Genomic DNA, 19,027 nt, shown 5'->3' with positions numbered 1-19,027 from the left:
AATAACATCTGTCCTGTCTGCCCGATAGGAAGTACAGTTATCACCCGTTAGCCTGCAGGGCTCTGTCAACCAAGTACCAAGTAAGTTCTGTCTGTTGAACACTTAATACTTTAAACTGCTGTCATACACATTAGAGCATTAGTGTCACTAAGATTGTTTGCGGGTACTTTTTGACCTTGGGCTGTGAACACAGAATTGCACAACAGTAAGCATGTGGGTTATATCAGGCAACATATTCCATTCCAGTTACCTTCCAAACATTTATTTATTGTGTGTGGTGTTTAGTAGGCACTCAGGAAATATACGTTGCCTTAATTAATCCAAAATATTTGCAATAAATACAGAAGGAGATAGATCCAGGTCACATGAGGCCTACACAAGTATTCGTCAAGTGCTACTCAAGTTTAAATGCTGGAGAGAATATAAAAATAGCAAAAGATGTGACTTCTGCCCTACCGGAGTTTACAATCTAATTCTGGAGATGGTTAACTTATTATAACATTAAAAAGAAAATAAAGTTACGAGGGAAGGGAATAAAAAAGAGACAGCAGCCTTTTGAATTTTACCTCTGTTAATTCATGTCACGCAAATGTCATTCTTGCCATTAAATCCCGTATATACTAATCCCAGACACTATTTATTCCTGTGTAGACTGGAGAGTGGATTAATGCTTGAAGTTTCTTTCTACAACTTTGGCAATGGCTCCAAAAAGACTCATAAACAGGCCTGTGATGGGCACTGAAAATGCCCTCCTTATGTATCTAATGCTTCATCTTGGTAACAATAAGTGAAAAGATACATAAATGCAGCTTTAATTAACAGCGATGTTGTGATGCTTAGAAACAGACTGTAGGCTCTTTGAATCTGCTGGCCTTCTCATAAAGAATTTTGTTTTTCCGAGAAGGTCAACGTTAATTAATGTCCTTATAATCTATTTAGCGGCCCATTGTCTCAGTGATGTCTAAACAAGTTTAGTGAGCTGTAGTGGTGTAGCCAGGATGATATAATCAGAGTGCTTTGAAAAGAGCACTCTGCAAAAATATACTGTCTTGTGTAGTGATTAACAGGGAGGATAATAAAGGATTCTGTCAGAATGATTAGTTTTCCTTATCTGTGGATGACATTACTTGTATACCATATTGCATAAATAACCAGATGGAAAACTTTTCATGTGGTCTTTAATGAACTCACACAAGCTATAAAAGTTCAAAAAAAGAAAATAATCACAACTATTAATAGTCCTTAATTGTTGCATTAAAAGGTATCCATAGATTACTTATGCTTGTCTTTTGGGACAATGTGTGGAAACTTTCTCATGTCCATCGATTATACTTCTACTTTTTCTTAAACTGAGCCTACAATACTTTTTGTCCCATTAGTAGTATTATACAAGCAGACATGCTCGGTAATTTTCAAATATTGTCTTAGGAGAAGGAAAGATTGCAAAGATTGCTGCAGATGTTATCAAAAGAACCCGCCAGTATTTGTTATCTAGATGTTACTGTCTGGATCTTAGTAGGAAATAAATATTGGTTTATTTCTTACAGTTTCTCAAGGAACAGAAACTAATATTTATCCTCAGGAACTATCAGAAAAGTAAAAAAAGTTCCATCTAAATGTATATTGATTACTGTGATGTTTAATATTAGGAAATAATTTAAGAATTTACCATTAATTTTATAAATTATGGTATATCCAACAAGTAGAATACTATGATATAATAAAAACTATGTTGCTAAACATATTTCATAACATAAACTTGTTCGCACTATGTTTTTTAAATTACTAAATCAAGTAGAAACTTTCTTTTTATTGGCCAATATGTGCATTAAGGAAGAATGACAGGATACACAAATACGAAGCTTAAAGGTGGTTATATTACTCTACTGGAACAACTGGGGTTTTCTTTTTTCTGGTTATTTATATTTTTAAAATTTTAGAAAAAGATATATTACTCAGTAATGTAAAATTGATGAAAAGAAATACTGAAGAAAAAAATAAATATTAAAAGAGTGAAATACAATAGTTCAGGCTTTTTAAGGAGTAAAACTTGAAAATATCCACCACATTTTCCACACACACAAATGTGCTACCATCATGTACGTTAGAGTTTCTTTTGAGGTGTGATTCCTGGTTTCAATTATTTTCTTTTTCTTTTTGCATTTATTCCTCCTCTCCTCTACCCCAACCTTATCACCCATCCAGGTAATTCGTGTTAATAAACGAGTATGTATCCTTTTTCATCCTCTTTTCCACGTTCACGTAGTTATTCTGGAAATATCTAGGTATGGAGTTATACATATGCACAGATGGGGGGGCAGTCATTGTTTGTTTTAGACATATTAGATCACACCATATAATCATTTTGCACGTTGCTTGACTCCTTTTAGAATATCTTTTGGAAATCCCTGCAAATCAGCTGCATGGCACTAAACTCTCTTTTTAGTGACTGCGTGATATTGTGTGTTGTGGATGTAACCAGTTATGTTGGCTGTTCCTCTAGGTTCTTAATTTTGGTCCCTTGGGGATAGTTGTCAATTTCTGAAGACATTTTGAGTTGTCAGCACCCGGGAGAGGAGTGATGCTGGTATCAAGTGGGTAGAGGCCACGGGTACTGCCAAGCATCACACAGCGCACAGGATAGCCGCACAACAATTAATTAGATTACCCAGAACATCACTAGTGTCCAGGCTGAGTCACCCACCAGGCACACTCTGATCTCAGGGTGTTTGGCACTGGCTGTGCCCGGGGCTGGAACACTCTTTCCTTAGGTACCTACCTGTATCACTCTCTCACTTCCGTCAAGTCATTTTTCCAATGGCATTTTCTCAGTGCAGCCTATTCTGACCAGCTTATTTAAATTGCCATCCTCCCCCAACCCATCCCCTGGCCTTCCGGATCCTACTTCCTCTATTCTTTCTTTCCTCTACTTCTAACAGGCCATATAACTTATTTACTTATTATGTTTATTTATTATTGTTTCCCTCCGTCTAGAATGTGAACTCCACCGTGGCAGTGAATTTTGTCTGTTTTATTCACTAATGTAACCCCAGGACCTAGAACAGTGCCTGACACTTAATAAATGAATAAATAAAAGAAGAAAGGAATGAATAAATGATTGTATGAATGATGCATGTTCATTTTATTTCTCATTTCTTTCAACTGCAAACAATGCTGACGTAAATATCCTTACACACATGTACTTATGTCTTGGTCCTTGTATCTCTATGTGGCCAGAATGCTTTCCAAAACAGAAAATTTCCCATAACCATTAATGAGTATCCTTCTGTTCCCCCCACTCCATCTCTCAATCATCTGTAAGTGGCTTTTGAAAATCTCTTCCCATCTGATTATTTTAATGTGCATTTTTCTGATGAGTTGTGAACTTGAGCATCATTTAATATATTTGTTGATTATTTGAATTTGATCATCTGTGAACTGGCTAGGCAAATCTTTCCTGGTTGTTAAAATTGCCATTTCTAATAAGTTTGTGAGAGTTATCTGTATATATAGTCTACCTGTAATATGTAAAGAAAAAAACTTCAAATCTATTATATGCCTGTTGATTTTGTTTATGAAATATTTAGAACATAGCTATAATTTTACATCCAGGCTTTTGGAAGTTTGATACTGCCTTTAAATTATACATAGTTTACCCTATGTTTTCTTGGTAAGAGTTTTATTATTTTAATTTGTTAGATCTACATCTTTAATCCATCAGGAATATATGTTGTATATGAAATATATAGAAGAAAAACTGGAATTTAATTTCATTTCCTTCCAGGTGGACAACCAGCTATGCCAGCATCATATTAAATAATACAACGTCTTCCCACTGAATTGGCCTTTATTATATACTAAATCCTCCTAATTACTTACCTAAGTGTCTTGATTCTCTGTCCTGTTCCATTAACCTATAACGTGGTGTATACTAATCTCATTTTTTTTTTAAGGGAAAAAAACTTGATGAAAGGCAGAAAAAATACAACTTGACAGGTCGAAAGGAATAGAAATATTCAATCTGAAGCTGAATTAGGAAACACCTTTAAAATAAGAATGAACATCCATGCTGTAATTGAACATCATGATATTTTATCCCTAAGAAAAGTTATCACTGAAAAAAGTTATTTTTAATTCGTAAGAAAGTTAGATTCCTAAGAAAAGTGTTGAGTATCAGGCAAGATTTCAGGGTAAAAGTAAACAAGAACACAAGCTGCCTTCTACTCTGACTCTATTAATTGGAAAACCATTTAAGATTACATTGATCTCATGTCACAGGCAGGAAGCAAACCTTGTTCAGAGTTTGCTGACGCTCATTCTTTTTATCACCACTTACCTTTTAAATCTCTGCCCCTGTACTTCAGAGGGTCTGGAATGAAATCGGTGGCAGGCTAGCGATCATCGTGGCAGCATGCCAACTATATACCTTTGTCTACTGCATGCGTTAATCTGAATGTTCCCTACTTGTCCCTGCCCCAGTTGGGGACTTTAAGGCCACCTTTAGGGTAGGGTAAATAAAATCTGTGAGTCTCTTAAATAGAGTCATTGATTTCCTTGTTGTGGCAATATCAGTTCTAGGTCTATTAAATAATTCAGGGGTTAAATGGAAGGAACTAACTCTCTTTTCATAAAGGCTACTGAGCTCTACCCCCACAAAGACATAAGGAAGGTGCTCTGACATTCACTCAAATTTGTTAAAGCAAATTTCCAGCCCAGTGAACTACGTGGCCTATCTCTACTGCATTTACCTGGTGTGTGATCAAGGTCTGGACTCAATGCTTCAGTAGGAATTCTGCTGCCAATGGCCCAATCCAAGTCATCTTGAGAGTCTTGAGTAAGACTGCAAGCTGTGGTCCAGCTTCCTGAAGTTATTTCAAAATTGCAGCTTCCTGTTGTGTTTGTATACTGGCCTAAGGAAACAAAAATATTAATGGTATGTTGTAGAAATGTATGTCACACTTGATATTATACTACATTTGCGATGATTTAAAATTAGTATTTGCATACTCTGTTTATTTAAAAATTTAAAGAACCAGGGTATTTGCACTCATTGGAAATATCAGTTGTACACCGAAACTTTTTTTATCACAGGGTCTAGAAGCAGTGCATGAATACTGTCATTTAGCCATTAAGGATTTACATGGATTGACTAATAACATTTTAGATAGATAAAAAAACTGTATCTACACATGAACAATGTACAAAACATTATGATAATATAGATTATTCAGGTCAAATAAGTCAGTATCTCCAGTTGTCTGGATGTTTAACTCCTTCCCTCTGTCCACTCTGGTGTTTGAACAGCATAGACCATTACAGAGGAAAAATCATTTAACTAGAGAAAAGGTGCCTTTGGTAGAAGTAGTAAACCATATAGGATGCAAACCCTCTCAGCATTCCACACCCATCACCCACGTACAACATTTCAGAGCCAGTGACTAAATTATTTCTCACTAAATAATGAAAGAAGTTCTCTTCTAAAAGTATTGATTCATAACTCATTAAAAAACTAAGTTGTTCACAATGAGAAAAATTACTAGATAACTGATTGTCTACTACCTAGTCATCTGTGAAAAGTGCCTTCATAATACCCTGATACTGCTTTCATTTTTCTTTAATTTTCTTTTTGCATAGCAGTTATTATTTTCGAGCATTCACTGTAAAAACTGTGTTATAGAGACAGAATGAATTATTGGGTGGTTTAATCAGTATGAATCAACTGAGATTGTCATTGACTTTTGTTTTTGAGAAAGATGAAGTTTGTATTATTTTTAACGTTTCTTCTCCAGATGGTTTCTTGTTCATAACTTTTTCTTAACATAAAACTATTATTAGCATATATAGAAACTTTGTCAGCAAGGAAAAACTTGCTGTTAAAATGGATGCCAAACATTTGGCAAAACAAAGCTTTAATATTTTTATAGAAAAATTTTCTGGATCTCTAAGAGTATTTTCATAAAATCTCAGCATTTTACTTCTCTGGCATGATTGTATCTTATCCCTAAAAACTAGAATCGTTTTTAATTATATACATTTCTTTCATTCATTCTACATGACTTATGCTCCATTGGTTTTTATATACTTATTTATGGGCTCTGTATATCCTTTTTATGCCATGCTTATACATAGGTTTATACCATGCTTATATAATATGGATAAAAGTGAGGAATGTGGTTCTCCAGGTGTTTAGTTAACACAACCGCAAACATGTGGAATCTTCCAATATTACAAACAAGACAGCCATTGTGTGTTTGTTAGAATGATGTCACACACAGGTTCTATAGTATTTCTGTCTCAAAATTTCATCTCAAAACCAACAAGCCTGAAATGAACTCATCATTTATCCCTCCAAATGGGTTCTTCTCTCTGAGATTATTGATTAATTTCATAGCATGAATCTTCTGTCTTTTTCTAAAGATTCGAACTATGAAGTTATCTTTGATTCTGCATTCTTTATTTCCATATCTAATCTATCACCAACACCTATAGATTCTCCCTTCGAGAACTTGTTTAGTTCATTCCTTTCTTTGCAGCTCCAGAGTTCCTGTTCCAGCTCCATTGGTTCAAGCCCCTGGTTTATGTTAAGAGCCTCTTTCTTTAGTGTAGCCTTCATCCTATCAACCTTATACACCCAAACCACATTATTAATCTTCAAGACTGCTCTCACGTTATTTCCCTTGCTCGAAATATTCAGGTGTTCACATTATTTGAAAATGCCCTCAAAACCTCTAGCCTTGAATACAATAACCTTTCTGTTGATGCAATGCTTTTTTAGCCTGAAATCTGTCTTGTCTCCAAAACTGCCTCTACTTCAATGAAATCTTTCAGAAAAATTTCTTTTGAATAAAACTGACTTTTTTCAACTTTTATGTTGAACTACTTCTCTCTCTCTCTCTTTTTTTGCACATGTTCTCTAGCAATTCGATGCTCATTTGTCAGTCCTTCCTTCCCTCTCTTGTTCAGGACAGAACTGCAGTTTTATCTAGGAATTCACCTTCTTTCACTCAGATACTTGTTTGAAGAGTGAAACGGCCCCCTGTAACACCAGAGGCAGCTCATGGTTTATCTAAGCAATCATGATGCGATGTTCAAACTTCCCTTGTCTTGAGTGGTTTAAGATAGTCTTGGGAGGGATGGGGAGAGTGGGAGGGAGGGAGACGCAAGAGGGAAGACATATGGGAACATATGTATATGTATAGCTGATTCACTTTGTTATAAAGCAGAAACTAACACACCATTGTAAAGCAATTATACCCCAATAAAGATGTTTTAAAAAAAAAAAAAAAAGATAGTCTTGGGATGCTTTTATAGACGATGAGACTTACTAAGGAAAAGACACCTACGAAAAGGTTTCTTTATTCTTAAAAATAAATCAAAAGGAAGAAAACCTATTTGTCCTTTCTCAGGATATCATTGCAAAGATGCGATGCTTGGGACTAAAGAGATTCTATGGGGAGCTGACTTTATAAGAAAATCCATTATCTGAAGATGGCAGAACATAAAGAATGAAGGAGGGCATATAGTTCTATACGTTTGATGACAAAAGTTACTAAATTAACCAACTCTAGAGCTCCCTTGCTTTTGGACTTCTTGCTATTTGAGATAATACATTTTCCTTATTGTCTGTATCACTTAGAGATGCATTTAGTTTCAAGTAACTGATAACCCAAATAATAGTAGCTTAAACAGCTACTATTCATTTATCTCAATTAACAATATGTCAGGAAGTTTAAGGTTGGCACTGTGACTGTGGTTCAAATGTGTAGTTGCGAAGCACACATTTTCCACCTTTCCTTTCTGTCATCTTGCCATCCTCATGCTCGTTCATGGTTGCAAGATGCTGCTGCACCTTCCAGCGTTGAAAAATTCAAATGTTCAAGGCATTGAAAGGAGTGGGAAGAGGAAAGAAGAAAAAAGCGTTTTCCTATTCTGGTGCTTTTTCTTTTTGAAAGGGATACCTTCCCCAAATTCCCACATATATCTCACTGGTGGGCGAGTGCTCACGGGCGGCTACGAAGAAGTTTGGAGGAGATGGTACCTGTGGCTGGTCATAATGTTGCCCTGGATAAAACTGCAGTTCTGTTTCTAAGGAACAAAAAGAAATGGATAGGCAACAAGCAGGGACTGTTATGATGTCTACACCTGTCAAGGTTGGAATTTCTGTTACAAGTGTATTAATTAATGTACCTTCTCCATTCCATCTAGCAAATAATACTCTTTCTTGAATGTCCAACTTCTGTACTATCTTTCTCTTTCCAGATCATGTCAGTTCTCAGGGTCTGTGTGTGTGTTTTATAACAGTAATCATAGTTATTACTATTCGTTTGGCAACTTATTACTTCTTTATTTTGCACTGCCACCTTAATTGTTGTTTACTATTGAACTACTGTAAACATTTCCATGTGATCAGGTATTATTATTGAACTGCATTATATAAGCCGTGATTCCATACTAATTACTGAATGATAGATGATATGAAGACTTTGTAATATTAATATTTCTTGATGATTAATATGTATCAATATTTTCAAAATGGCTATTGCTTTAGAAAAAATATTTTCCAAATTGTGATCTTTATTATGATCCCTTGAACGGATTCAAAGTATTACTAACATTGTTTTAAACGACTGGCACTTTTCCACTGGTACAATATTCAGCCATATTGTTGTAGGTCAGTATAAATATTAATCAACTCAGTTATATTAAAGAGATGGCTCCATAATTAATTATTTTTAATTCTCACATCCACATAGCAACCTTATTTTGCCATACCATGATATATAACATAGAACCATTAAACAGTTTCTCCTCGCTGTGAAATGCCTTTTTGGAAAGCTGCACTGAGAAGGATTTTGGAGAATCTGGCTACAGTGGGGAAGAGTGACATGACTGACTAATGATGTTTATCACTGTAAGATGCAGGAGAGAAAGTACCCATCCCATTCTGCGCAGCCCTAGCCTAGAATACAAGGCACGCTTACTACGTGTTTTAGGTAATAATTTCCTCCATGAAAAAAAGAGCATATTTTCTAACTTAACTGTTTCTTTTAAAAAGAATTGATCTTATTTGTTACCAACCATGCATTTTTGCAACAAGAGGTAGCAATGCAAAAGAAGATTTTATCTTTGCTCATAACCTAAGGTAAGAATTTAGTCACGAGGAATAGCTGAATTTATTGTCTGATAAGTATAAAGGACATGTAAATAAGGCATTCACAATGACTGACAAATTTCAAGAGAATATAAAAATAATGGCATGGAAGAAGCTAACATTAATCCTGAAAGACTGAACAAATATATTCTTTACATTATTTCATTTAATTCTCAAAGCACTCCGTATGTTATTATATGTACTATATAGATAAGGAAATTGAGCCTCTGAAAATTTAAATAATTGCCCAACAAATGATGGTCAAAGTCAAAATGAAGACTTCAGTTTAATAACCCAAAGGTCAATTGTTTCCTTATATTTCTCCAAAGGTGACTTTGAAAATGTTGTAATTTATTCCATTATCCACGACAGATTCTCTGCCTGCAGGAATCCAGCCCTGATGCCTCCAATATTTCCCAAAGACCATCATATAAAACATTGATGGAGTCAACTTGCAGCATCAGTAAGTCACCTGTATATCTCTGTGTGCTGTGCAATGTTCCTTTTGGAGGTGAACAAAATCTATGAAGAAGTTTTAAGAAAAGTGACTATTTCATTTGTCAACATATTGCTTTTATTTTAATAAATTCAAATACTTCTTGCAGTTGTCCATCAGAGTCATGGGTAACACTAACAGACATGGATATGTAACTGACTTCAGTTTCTGATAATCAAAACTGCCTTTGTGTGTTTTATATCAATACCTTAAATAGCTGTGGGAAAAAAATAAGAATCATATAAGGTACTCTGAGAAGAAAAATGAGTGAAGCAAAAAGAACATGGGCAGCATTCACACTTGAAAAACCAAAACACCTGTAACTCTTTCTGATGTTTTTAGGTCTATTTTTATATTTCATATACAGATGTACATACACACACACATATTTTTCTTCATATGTATTCCCCACATAAGCTGTGATAACCTTATTCCTGATAGCACTTGTTACACTTAAAAAATAATCAGGAATCTTTTCATTTACTAACTACCTTTTCAAAAAGCAAAGAACATTATATTTAATGCATTTTTCCCTCTAGGTTTTTTCTTTCCACAGTAGAAAATGAATTTCTGAAGCCTTGTTCATTTTTATATACCCAATGTTTAGAAAGTTGTTCCTAGCCCTACTAGGAACAGGAATAAACACAAGAGAATAATTTTTATATAAACTTTTCAATGTATGTACATTTTTACATGAGAGGAAGATATTTACTGTCTGTAATAAGTTTTCTATATGCATGTGATAGCTGTCCTTCTCACCCCACTGGATTATGTATGTCAATGCCATCATATTCAAATTATTTTTTCTTTAGAGCCTTCATAAATCTGGCCAAGTTTTTAATGTTTTGCTGGTGATTATTAAATGCTCTATTTGTTATGTCTTGTGGGGAAAATGGTGGTTTCAAAATGCTTCAGAGCATTGTTTTAGAACTCCATTGAAATCAATCCCTAACAGTCAATATAAAAAAATATATATTTTTGGTGCACTTAAAAGAAGCTAGAAATAACACTAGAAAGTATTATTTAATGTATTATAAATTTCATTTGAGAATATATATATTATAAAGGAAATATTTTGTGAAATTAAGATTACAATACTGTAGTATTCAAAATACAGTTTAAAAAAGTGCCAATCATTTTCACTTTCTTCTTTGCTTGACTTAAAATTAAAAGATGGGATGAATGTTGAGGATAACATGCTAAGTAAAATAAGCTAGTCACAAAAAGACAAACACTGTGATTCCACTTACATGAGGCACCTAGAGTTGTCAAATGCATAGAAACAGAAGGTAGAATGGTGGTTGTCAGGGGCTGGGGGTGGGGAGAATAGAGGGTTATTGTTTAATTGGTACAGAGTTTCAATTTTTCAAGATAAAAAAAGTTCTGGATATGGGTTGTGGACGCCCTCTAAGGGAAAAACCTTTCCGATGACACTTACGCAAGCTGGCAAAAGTGTGAAGCTGTGGTGTTGGCTTCACAACGATGCCAATATACTTAGTGCCACTGAGCTGTACAGTTAAAAAGGTTAGAATAGTAAATTCTATGTTATGTATATCTTATGTATACTTTACCACAATTTAAAAAAATAGCGAATGCAAGAAAGAGAAATGAACACTTCAGAAGTAAACATCCCGAGGAATAAAAATAACACTGAGCTAAAAATAAACACTTAAACGTGCCTTGTGTAGTAAGCCTTCCCTGTGCATGTGTGATATTTTCCCACTGAGAAATGGAGTCTATTCCCTTCCTCTATTTGAATCTAGGCTAGACTTTGTTATTTGAATAACCATTAGGAAGAGCCGGGAGGGACATTCTGGAACTTCTGAGGCTAAGTCATACAAACTCTTTGCTATTTTTCCTCAGACTCTTGGAATGTTTGCCCTTGGAACTTTCTGTGAATGAAGAATGTTGCATGCCACGGCAGTAAACATCAGCCACTGCCCGCCCCTCCCACCCCCCCATGGTGCGCCCCGAGGGAACTCAGGTTAGAAACAACAGGATGCCCGCCATCAAACCCTCACCCACTGCAGCGCTCCGCCCCCCCCACCCCTCGCAAAGGTGCACCCTGAGGGGATTTAGGATGGGAAGAACCAGGATGCTGGCCCTAGATAGCTAAGGTGTATAGCAAAGGAATGACTTCACTGAACACAGTCTCTTGCATCTTCCCAAACACAGAAAAGCACTAAATTCGTTAACTTGAGCTATCTGGTCTTCTTTAATTAACAGTAATCTTTTGATGTTTGGGCTCCCAAAACTCCTGTATATCCTGTCTCCCCCTCTACCTCTTGGGAGCAGCCCCTCAGAGGGATCTGAGAGGCTGCCTCCTGGGCTTAAGTCCTCAGAAAGTCTGCCAATAAAACATACTTCTTAACTTTTAGGTTGTGCATTCTTTTACAGTCGACACATGGTAAAAGTCAATCCCATGTAAGATGTCTGACTAACCTGTGATAGCCCAAGCCACAGGGATTGCCCTGGAGGTTGATTCCATGTTGATCCAGACAGAGAAACCAAAGACTACACATGTGCCAAACATGTAGGGGATAAAGGCATCTTGGAAGTGATCCTCCAGGTCCAGCTGTACCAGTTTGAGCCATGTGGATCAGAGACAAGCTGCCTAGCCGATTCCTTCCTGAATGAATGATCCACAAAATTGCAAGCAAAATGAAACTTGTTTAAGGCCACTAACTTTTAGGGTAGTTTGTTACGCTGCAAACATTAATGGCAACAGGCAGCCTGTATGGTATCAAGATTCCATATGAATGCTCATCAATAAGATATATGAAAAAAAAATTCTTTGGATTTAAATATGTGTTCATATTTTAAAATCACACACTTGGCTTTATACATGAATTTAAAAATCATTTGAATTAAAGTTTGAATAAAAAAACCAAAGTGGTTCTTGTATTCCTCTTTTTCCAGGGCAATGTAATTATTAAAATTAATCATTAAACTAGTATTTATTCAAAGTGTTCTTTTTTCACCTCATCTATAAAATCAGTCATTTTGTGGGGAAAAAGGAATGGAATCAGTCATGAGAACTGATGAAGAAATGTAGGCTCTGCTAGTTCCGTTTCTGACAATTTTAACCCTGACTCTGCGCACAGTTCTATATAATGACGTGATGGGAAATTTTTGTAACATGATTTGCTATAGATTTGTTGCAGTTTTTAGTCTGGGGGTAAAAAGGATGGAAGGGCTGCCATTTAAATATTTGCATAGAGAAGTTGGGAAAATGTATGGTCTATTCTAAATCTACTCTGGTGCATGAGAAGAACATTTCTTCTCAGTCATCAATGCCAATAAGTTACTCTGCTAACAAAGCGAAAATCTGTGCTGAACTGGCAGCATTAGAACAGACAAATACACTTACCACAGCGAGCTTCATCAGACCTATCAGAGCAGTCTGGTTGATAGTCACAGACCAGGTGGGATGCAATACACTTCTTGTTGTGGCACAAGAAATCAGTGGCTTCTGGGCAAATCTCAGAAGTCTCTCCCACTGGGGGGAAAACAAAATAACAAACACAAACATCATTTGGTAATACTTTCATCAAATTGCAATACTCCTTTTAGTTCCCACACTATTAGATAAGTTAAAGATTTTAATTGTTGTCCAAGGTAGACTTGTAGACAGCTCCCCATCTCTCAGTCCCACCTGGAACTGTTCAGCAAGTAACACAGATTGTACTTCCAAAATATCTTTTAACCAGTCAAGGGCTGACCATCGTCTATTACATAAACCCAAACTCCCAATCAAGGCATTAAAAATATTTTGGTTTTTGGCTCCAGCTTAGTTTTCCAGGCTTATTTTCTGCAACTCTTCTCTTAAGCACCTGCAGGAAGCTATATCCTAGGACTGAGGGCTTCACAAATATGCCACTTGGTCTGCATTTTACCACGTGTTCACAAATGCTGCTTCCTTTACCTGTGCTGACCATTCATTCCCTCTTGTGGTCTGTTCAACCTTAGGACTCAAGGAAACAACTTCTCTCTCTACCCTTGTCTTGCCTTTCTCTTTGCCATCCAAGCCTCTGGTTGGACACTCCCTGTTTCATGCTGCCTAAGGACACTTTTATTCCTATATTAAATGCTTACCACCTCGTATAAGAGCTGTTTACACTTCTGGCTGTCCTCCCAGACTCTAAGCTCCTTCGACACAGGAGTTTTTGCTGTGTTTCCTTGGGCCTAACACAGCACCTAATATACAATTTGTGCTTTATAAATGCTGGTTATAATAACTGAAGGCATAATGGTTTCATCTAAAGGGGGCTTAGAAAAGCAAATTGACATAGAATTTTCAAAGCAATTCACATGTTGGCATATCATTTCAACTGACATGAAGCCTAATGATAATATTTTATAGCTTCAAAGTGATGTACGTTAAAGGTCTGAAACTATCTTTACCAAATTCAACAAATTAAATAAAGCTCAGCAATTCCTTTGTTACATCGATTAGTATGGGTTCAGGATAGGGTGTCTGCAGTGGGGGTAGGTTACTCAAGGTTAGGGAGTATTTTCATGAAGGAAAATAGTAAAACTCTACAGATTTCACAAAAGTGCATTTCCAGAGTCTTTCCGTAGTCATCCCCATAATACAATAGCTAAAACCTCAATAATTTCCAGAAATAATTTACCAGTAAAATGTAGTCTCAATACGAAGATTGAGAGAAGGCATCTAAAAGAACAGCCAATATTTAGTAGATCGTGGGTATCAGTAAGGTGAAGAATGAAAGCTCGTGTTCTTTGAGTGATTTAGAAACTTTGCCACATAATTTTAATTAACACTAGTGAGAATTTACAGTTAACCCAGAGAACTATGTGGACATTGTTTAGTATGCAAGTCTATGCATTGGAGATTATTTTTCTGTGCCATAGGCTGTGGAGTCATAAAATTACTCCACAGAGGATATGGGTTTTGACTTATAATCTAAATAATTGGTTCTTTAGTTTAAAAAAAATGACTGAAATAGACTCCATCTCTAAATGAGGCTTATTACCTTAACAACATAGAATAGAAAAAACATGAAGAGGAATCAGGTCAATGCTTTGAATTATAATAAACTGAGTATAAACCAGAGTATCTATGGTATATGGGTTGCACGGATTAAAAATAAAAAGAGACTGCAATTCTAAGGACAGTAGATCTTCTTTAAGACAAGAATATAGTCAATCAGACTGCTGTTAGCAAAAACAGCATGGTAAATAGAAGAGGAACATTATTTTAGTGAGAACGTCTTGCATGTGTTTAGTCATTTTCAATTTCTTCATTTAGCCAAAATGATAAAGGCAGTACCTATTAACCTGGTCAACAAATATATGAAATGAAAGATAATCTCACATATACTATAGTTAATGATATGAGAATGGAAAGAGCACTGGTGCTCATAAGAGCGAGTTGAAGATGACCTGCTGGCAGAATATGGCACATGAAACAGACTAAATATTTATTTTAGCTTAGAAAATAAAGGTTGACAGAGTCCAAAAGACCTAAAACTAAAACACGATAAATGGAAAAAATCCTAGGAAGAAGAAAATGTCTGCAAAATAATGTAGCCATAAGAATCGAATATTTAATCCACTAAAAGCACGAGGAACATATAGGACTAATCCACTGTGGATTTGAATACACCGTCCCCAAAGTTAAAGTGACGTCCATTGAAAACTCACATTATTCTCCTTTGAAATAGAATTTACAGTAAAGAAATCCTTGCCCGTATAAATTTGGATTTGGATTAAAACAGCTTTGTGCACAGGATTCATTACATAGAATTAGATATAATCATTCTACAGGTTATATTTGTGGACACACACTCGTTTTATCATCTCCTTCAAGGGATGATATTCAGTATGCTCTGGGATTTCAGACAGTAAATTTCACATGTGCACACATTTTTGGCACCTTTATTTCTCATGCAGAATATTACCACGTGAAGGACATAAAAGACGTGATGGCAATGGCCAGACTCCTCCCCACTGAAGAGTGTGTTATTCAGGCTCCTTAGGCTGAAGGAGCCTGAATAACCATGACCATGTCATGTCTCCTTAGGCTTCTCCTCACTGTGACAGTTTCTCAGATTTTCCTTGTTTTTGATAACTTTTACAATTTGGACGGTACTGGTCAAGTATTTTGTAGGATTTCTATTAGAATTTGATTTTTCCCCCTTATAATTTAGGTAGGATTATGGGTGTAGGGGAGGAAGACTACAGAAGTAAAGTGTTAATTTCATCACATCATGACCAGGGCACGTACTATGACACAACTTGTCACTGTTCATGTTGACCTTGTCTACCTGGCTGATGTAGTTCTTGTCATATTTCTCCACTTTAAAGTTACTTTCTTTTTTCTATCCCTTTAAATACAATATTTCTTTGGAAGGAAGTCACTGTGTGCAGACCACATAGCGGAGAGGAGATCTATGCTTCCCTCCTTGAGGGTAGAGAATCTACATAAATTAGTGTTCTTACATATGGGAGATTGGTCTTTTCCCTCCCATTTATATATTTATTTAGTAATTTATATCAATATGGACTCAAGGATATTTATTTTACAATTTGAGTCATAATACAATGCTACTTTATTTTTTTATTGCTCAAATTGGCAAAGGGGAGCTCTTTCAGTTGGCTTCTATGTCCCTTTGACATGCTACCATCAATGCAGCCTTTTTTTTTTTTTGCACACTGCTTTCTGTTCTAACACCGTAGTTGCTTCAGCCTTACCTTGTATTTTTCCCAGCCCAGTCCTAGAATCAGCCATCAGCCATTTCTCCAAGCACCCCTGGTTCCTTTTATTGGAGAATGCTGTCGGAAACCAAAATTTGGGTACTAGGTTGCCCCCTGCTACTGGGGTGTCATTGTTTCTATGCTATGATAACTTGAGGAGTCATGCCATTTTTCAATTACAGAAAATGATCAATTTTATTTCTTCAAGTACTATCTTTCCCTAAGTCTCTGTTTTCTATTTCTGGAACTTTTTTTTTTTTTTTTAACATCTTTATTGGAGTATAATTGCTTTACAATGGTGTGTTACTTTCTGCTTTATGACAAAGTGAATCAGCTATACATATACATATATCCCCATATCTCCTCCCTCTTGCATCTCCCTCTCACCCTCCCTATCCCACCCCTCTAGGTGGTCACAAAGCACGGAGCTGATCTCCCTAGGCTATGCGGTTGCTATTAGAAGTGTTAGATTCACTTATTCTATCTTCAATGTCTCAATTTCTGTTCATATTTTTTTTTCTCTTTACCTTGCTGTGTTGCATTTCGGTGAGTAAGCTCACGCTTATTTGATGATTTATCCTTCAACTGTGCCTCTAATCTGTTTGTTTAACTTTTCCATTGATATTTATTTTCAGTTATAATTTCTGGAAGTGAAATTTAATTATTTTATTTAGTATCCTGCCTATTTTATTTTATGCTTTCCTTTTTCTGTATTATGATCCCAATAGCGTGTGTTCCCAACAGCATAAATTTACACTGGCTACGTGCATTATCCTTGAAGTTTCAGTGGTTCTAGAAATTTTAATATTAATGTGTTATTTTTGAGTTCTCAGTCTCACAGCATGTACTATCCTATGTGTGGTATGGCACAAGTTTTAGGGTTTTGGTTTCATGCTGGTAGCTCCTGTTCTGTTCATTTATTTTTCTTTAATTTTTTCCAAGTTCCTGGACAGAAAACAAATTTCTCTGGGCTTTCTCTGGAAAGGACCAGGCTTTATGCAAGGGTACATGTCTAGCTCTCCTATTCTGATATAGGGTTAAAACTTCCAGTCTCCAGATACCATTTTCTATGTCCAGGTTCCCAAGTCCTTTAAGCCCCTGGGAAGTTAGCTTTCATCTATGGTCTATGTTTGAGTCCCCTCTTTGGTTCTGGAACTGGTATATTTTCTTTTCTTTTTCAAGTTTCAGTTTAGAGTATTAACAAGTGCTTTTTAAAGATATTTTTATATGTTTGTAGTGAGTGGAAAGCACATCCTATGATATGATTTTGTTAATTTTTCTGTAGTCTAATTTTCAATATAAATTTAATATTTAAAAACTGTTAAAACCTTATATCATGAATTCTAAAAATAATCTCAAGAAAGTCCCATAAAACAATTTTCTCCAAATCATGCTCCTTATTATAAAAAGAAACCCTCTGAAATTGGCATATATCATTTTCTTTACCTTGTGTTCCTATAAAAGTAAACATATATGAACATTTGAGTGCATTCATTGAAACAGAAACATAAAGATATATTTGTAGTGGCTAGAAGAGGGAACTTTTTCATAAACATAGTTTCTTTTTGTTTGTTAATATATACATTTTCCTTGTCATTTATCTGTTTTAACTTGTTAATAAATCATCTTTGGATAGCTTTTATTGTAGGTATGCTTCAAAAGTTTTATCATTCTAAGTAAAAGCTTCCCTCTAGTTACAGCTGGTAATACTGGACAGTAAACATTGATTGCTAGTGGAAAGTCAAAATATGTGTGGCCAATGTATTGATCTGAACCTCCATTCTCATGAAAGCTCTGTAACCTTAGGTAACTCATTTACTATCAATCTCTAAATGAAAACAATGGTAATCACTCTCTCACACAAAGTACTATACCTTTAAATCTAGTGACATCATCCATTTAGTATCTTTACTTATTCATCCTAGAAACATATTGAACAGTTGTCAGACACCATGGTGGATAGTTCTTATCATCAAAGAATTTATAATCCGGTAGTGAAAACTTATATGTAAAACAGGCTGTTTAGTGCTGTAATGGAAGATATTTAATGGCTTGCTGTCAGAGGACAACAAAATGTAGCCCTAGTTTGCACTGGTGTGTTAATAAATATTTAATACATTTATTCAGCGCTGACCTTTCAAAATGCATATCATCTCAGCTTGTCATGTAGCCAATTAGAAAAAGAGGCCAGACCACTCAACTGAGAAGAAGCAGGTCCTTTATAAAACCCCATTCATTTCAGTTTCCTTATCAAATACGTTTGGCCACATGTTGCAAATACGGAAGACTCAATGTTATCTGAAGAATAACACTTGGGTAAAAAAAAAAGGGGGGGGGGCGAAATAGGCTCAAGAAAAAAATATTTTGGGAAAGATCACACACCTGAAATCTTCCTTCACAGATGAACTGCCTATTTCACCTGACGGCTCTCTTGTTCTTGAAATAGGATGGGGGCAAGTTTGCAAATCAAAGGAAATCTCAACACTGCTGATGACTACATATCTCATGACCAGGATTTTTAAATGTCCAGAAAATAACAATGAATACCTTTCATATTTTATATTCAGGGTGAGCGTTTAAATCTATCTTATGTTAGAAAGATTGCTAGGTTTCAGGAAGGTCACTGCACATATCAGACAACTGAGAGCAACACATCTGAA

General features: G+C 35.7%; 1 protein-coding gene across 1 annotated transcript in view; it reads right to left on the bottom strand.

Moving 5' to 3' along the window:
* The window catches only part of MALRD1 (MAM and LDL receptor class A domain containing 1), a 598,156-nt gene that overhangs the window by 168,959 nt on the left and 410,170 nt on the right, over positions 1-19,027 (bottom strand). The window contains exons 31-32 of the mRNA XM_065871795.1: positions 13,018-13,146; positions 4,749-4,910 (exon numbers count right to left, since the gene is read on the bottom strand). Of these exons, the coding sequence (XP_065727867.1) occupies positions 4,749-4,910; positions 13,018-13,146 (291 nt within the window). The remainder of the gene's footprint in view (positions 1-4,748; positions 4,911-13,017; positions 13,147-19,027) is intronic.

This window comes from Phocoena phocoena, chromosome 2, assembly GCF_963924675.1.
Source record: "Phocoena phocoena chromosome 2, mPhoPho1.1, whole genome shotgun sequence".
Taxonomy (NCBI): Eukaryota; Metazoa; Chordata; class Mammalia; order Artiodactyla; family Phocoenidae; genus Phocoena; species Phocoena phocoena.
The sequence above is the reverse complement of the archived record's forward strand: the minus strand, read 5'-3'. Positions and strand labels throughout refer to the sequence as shown.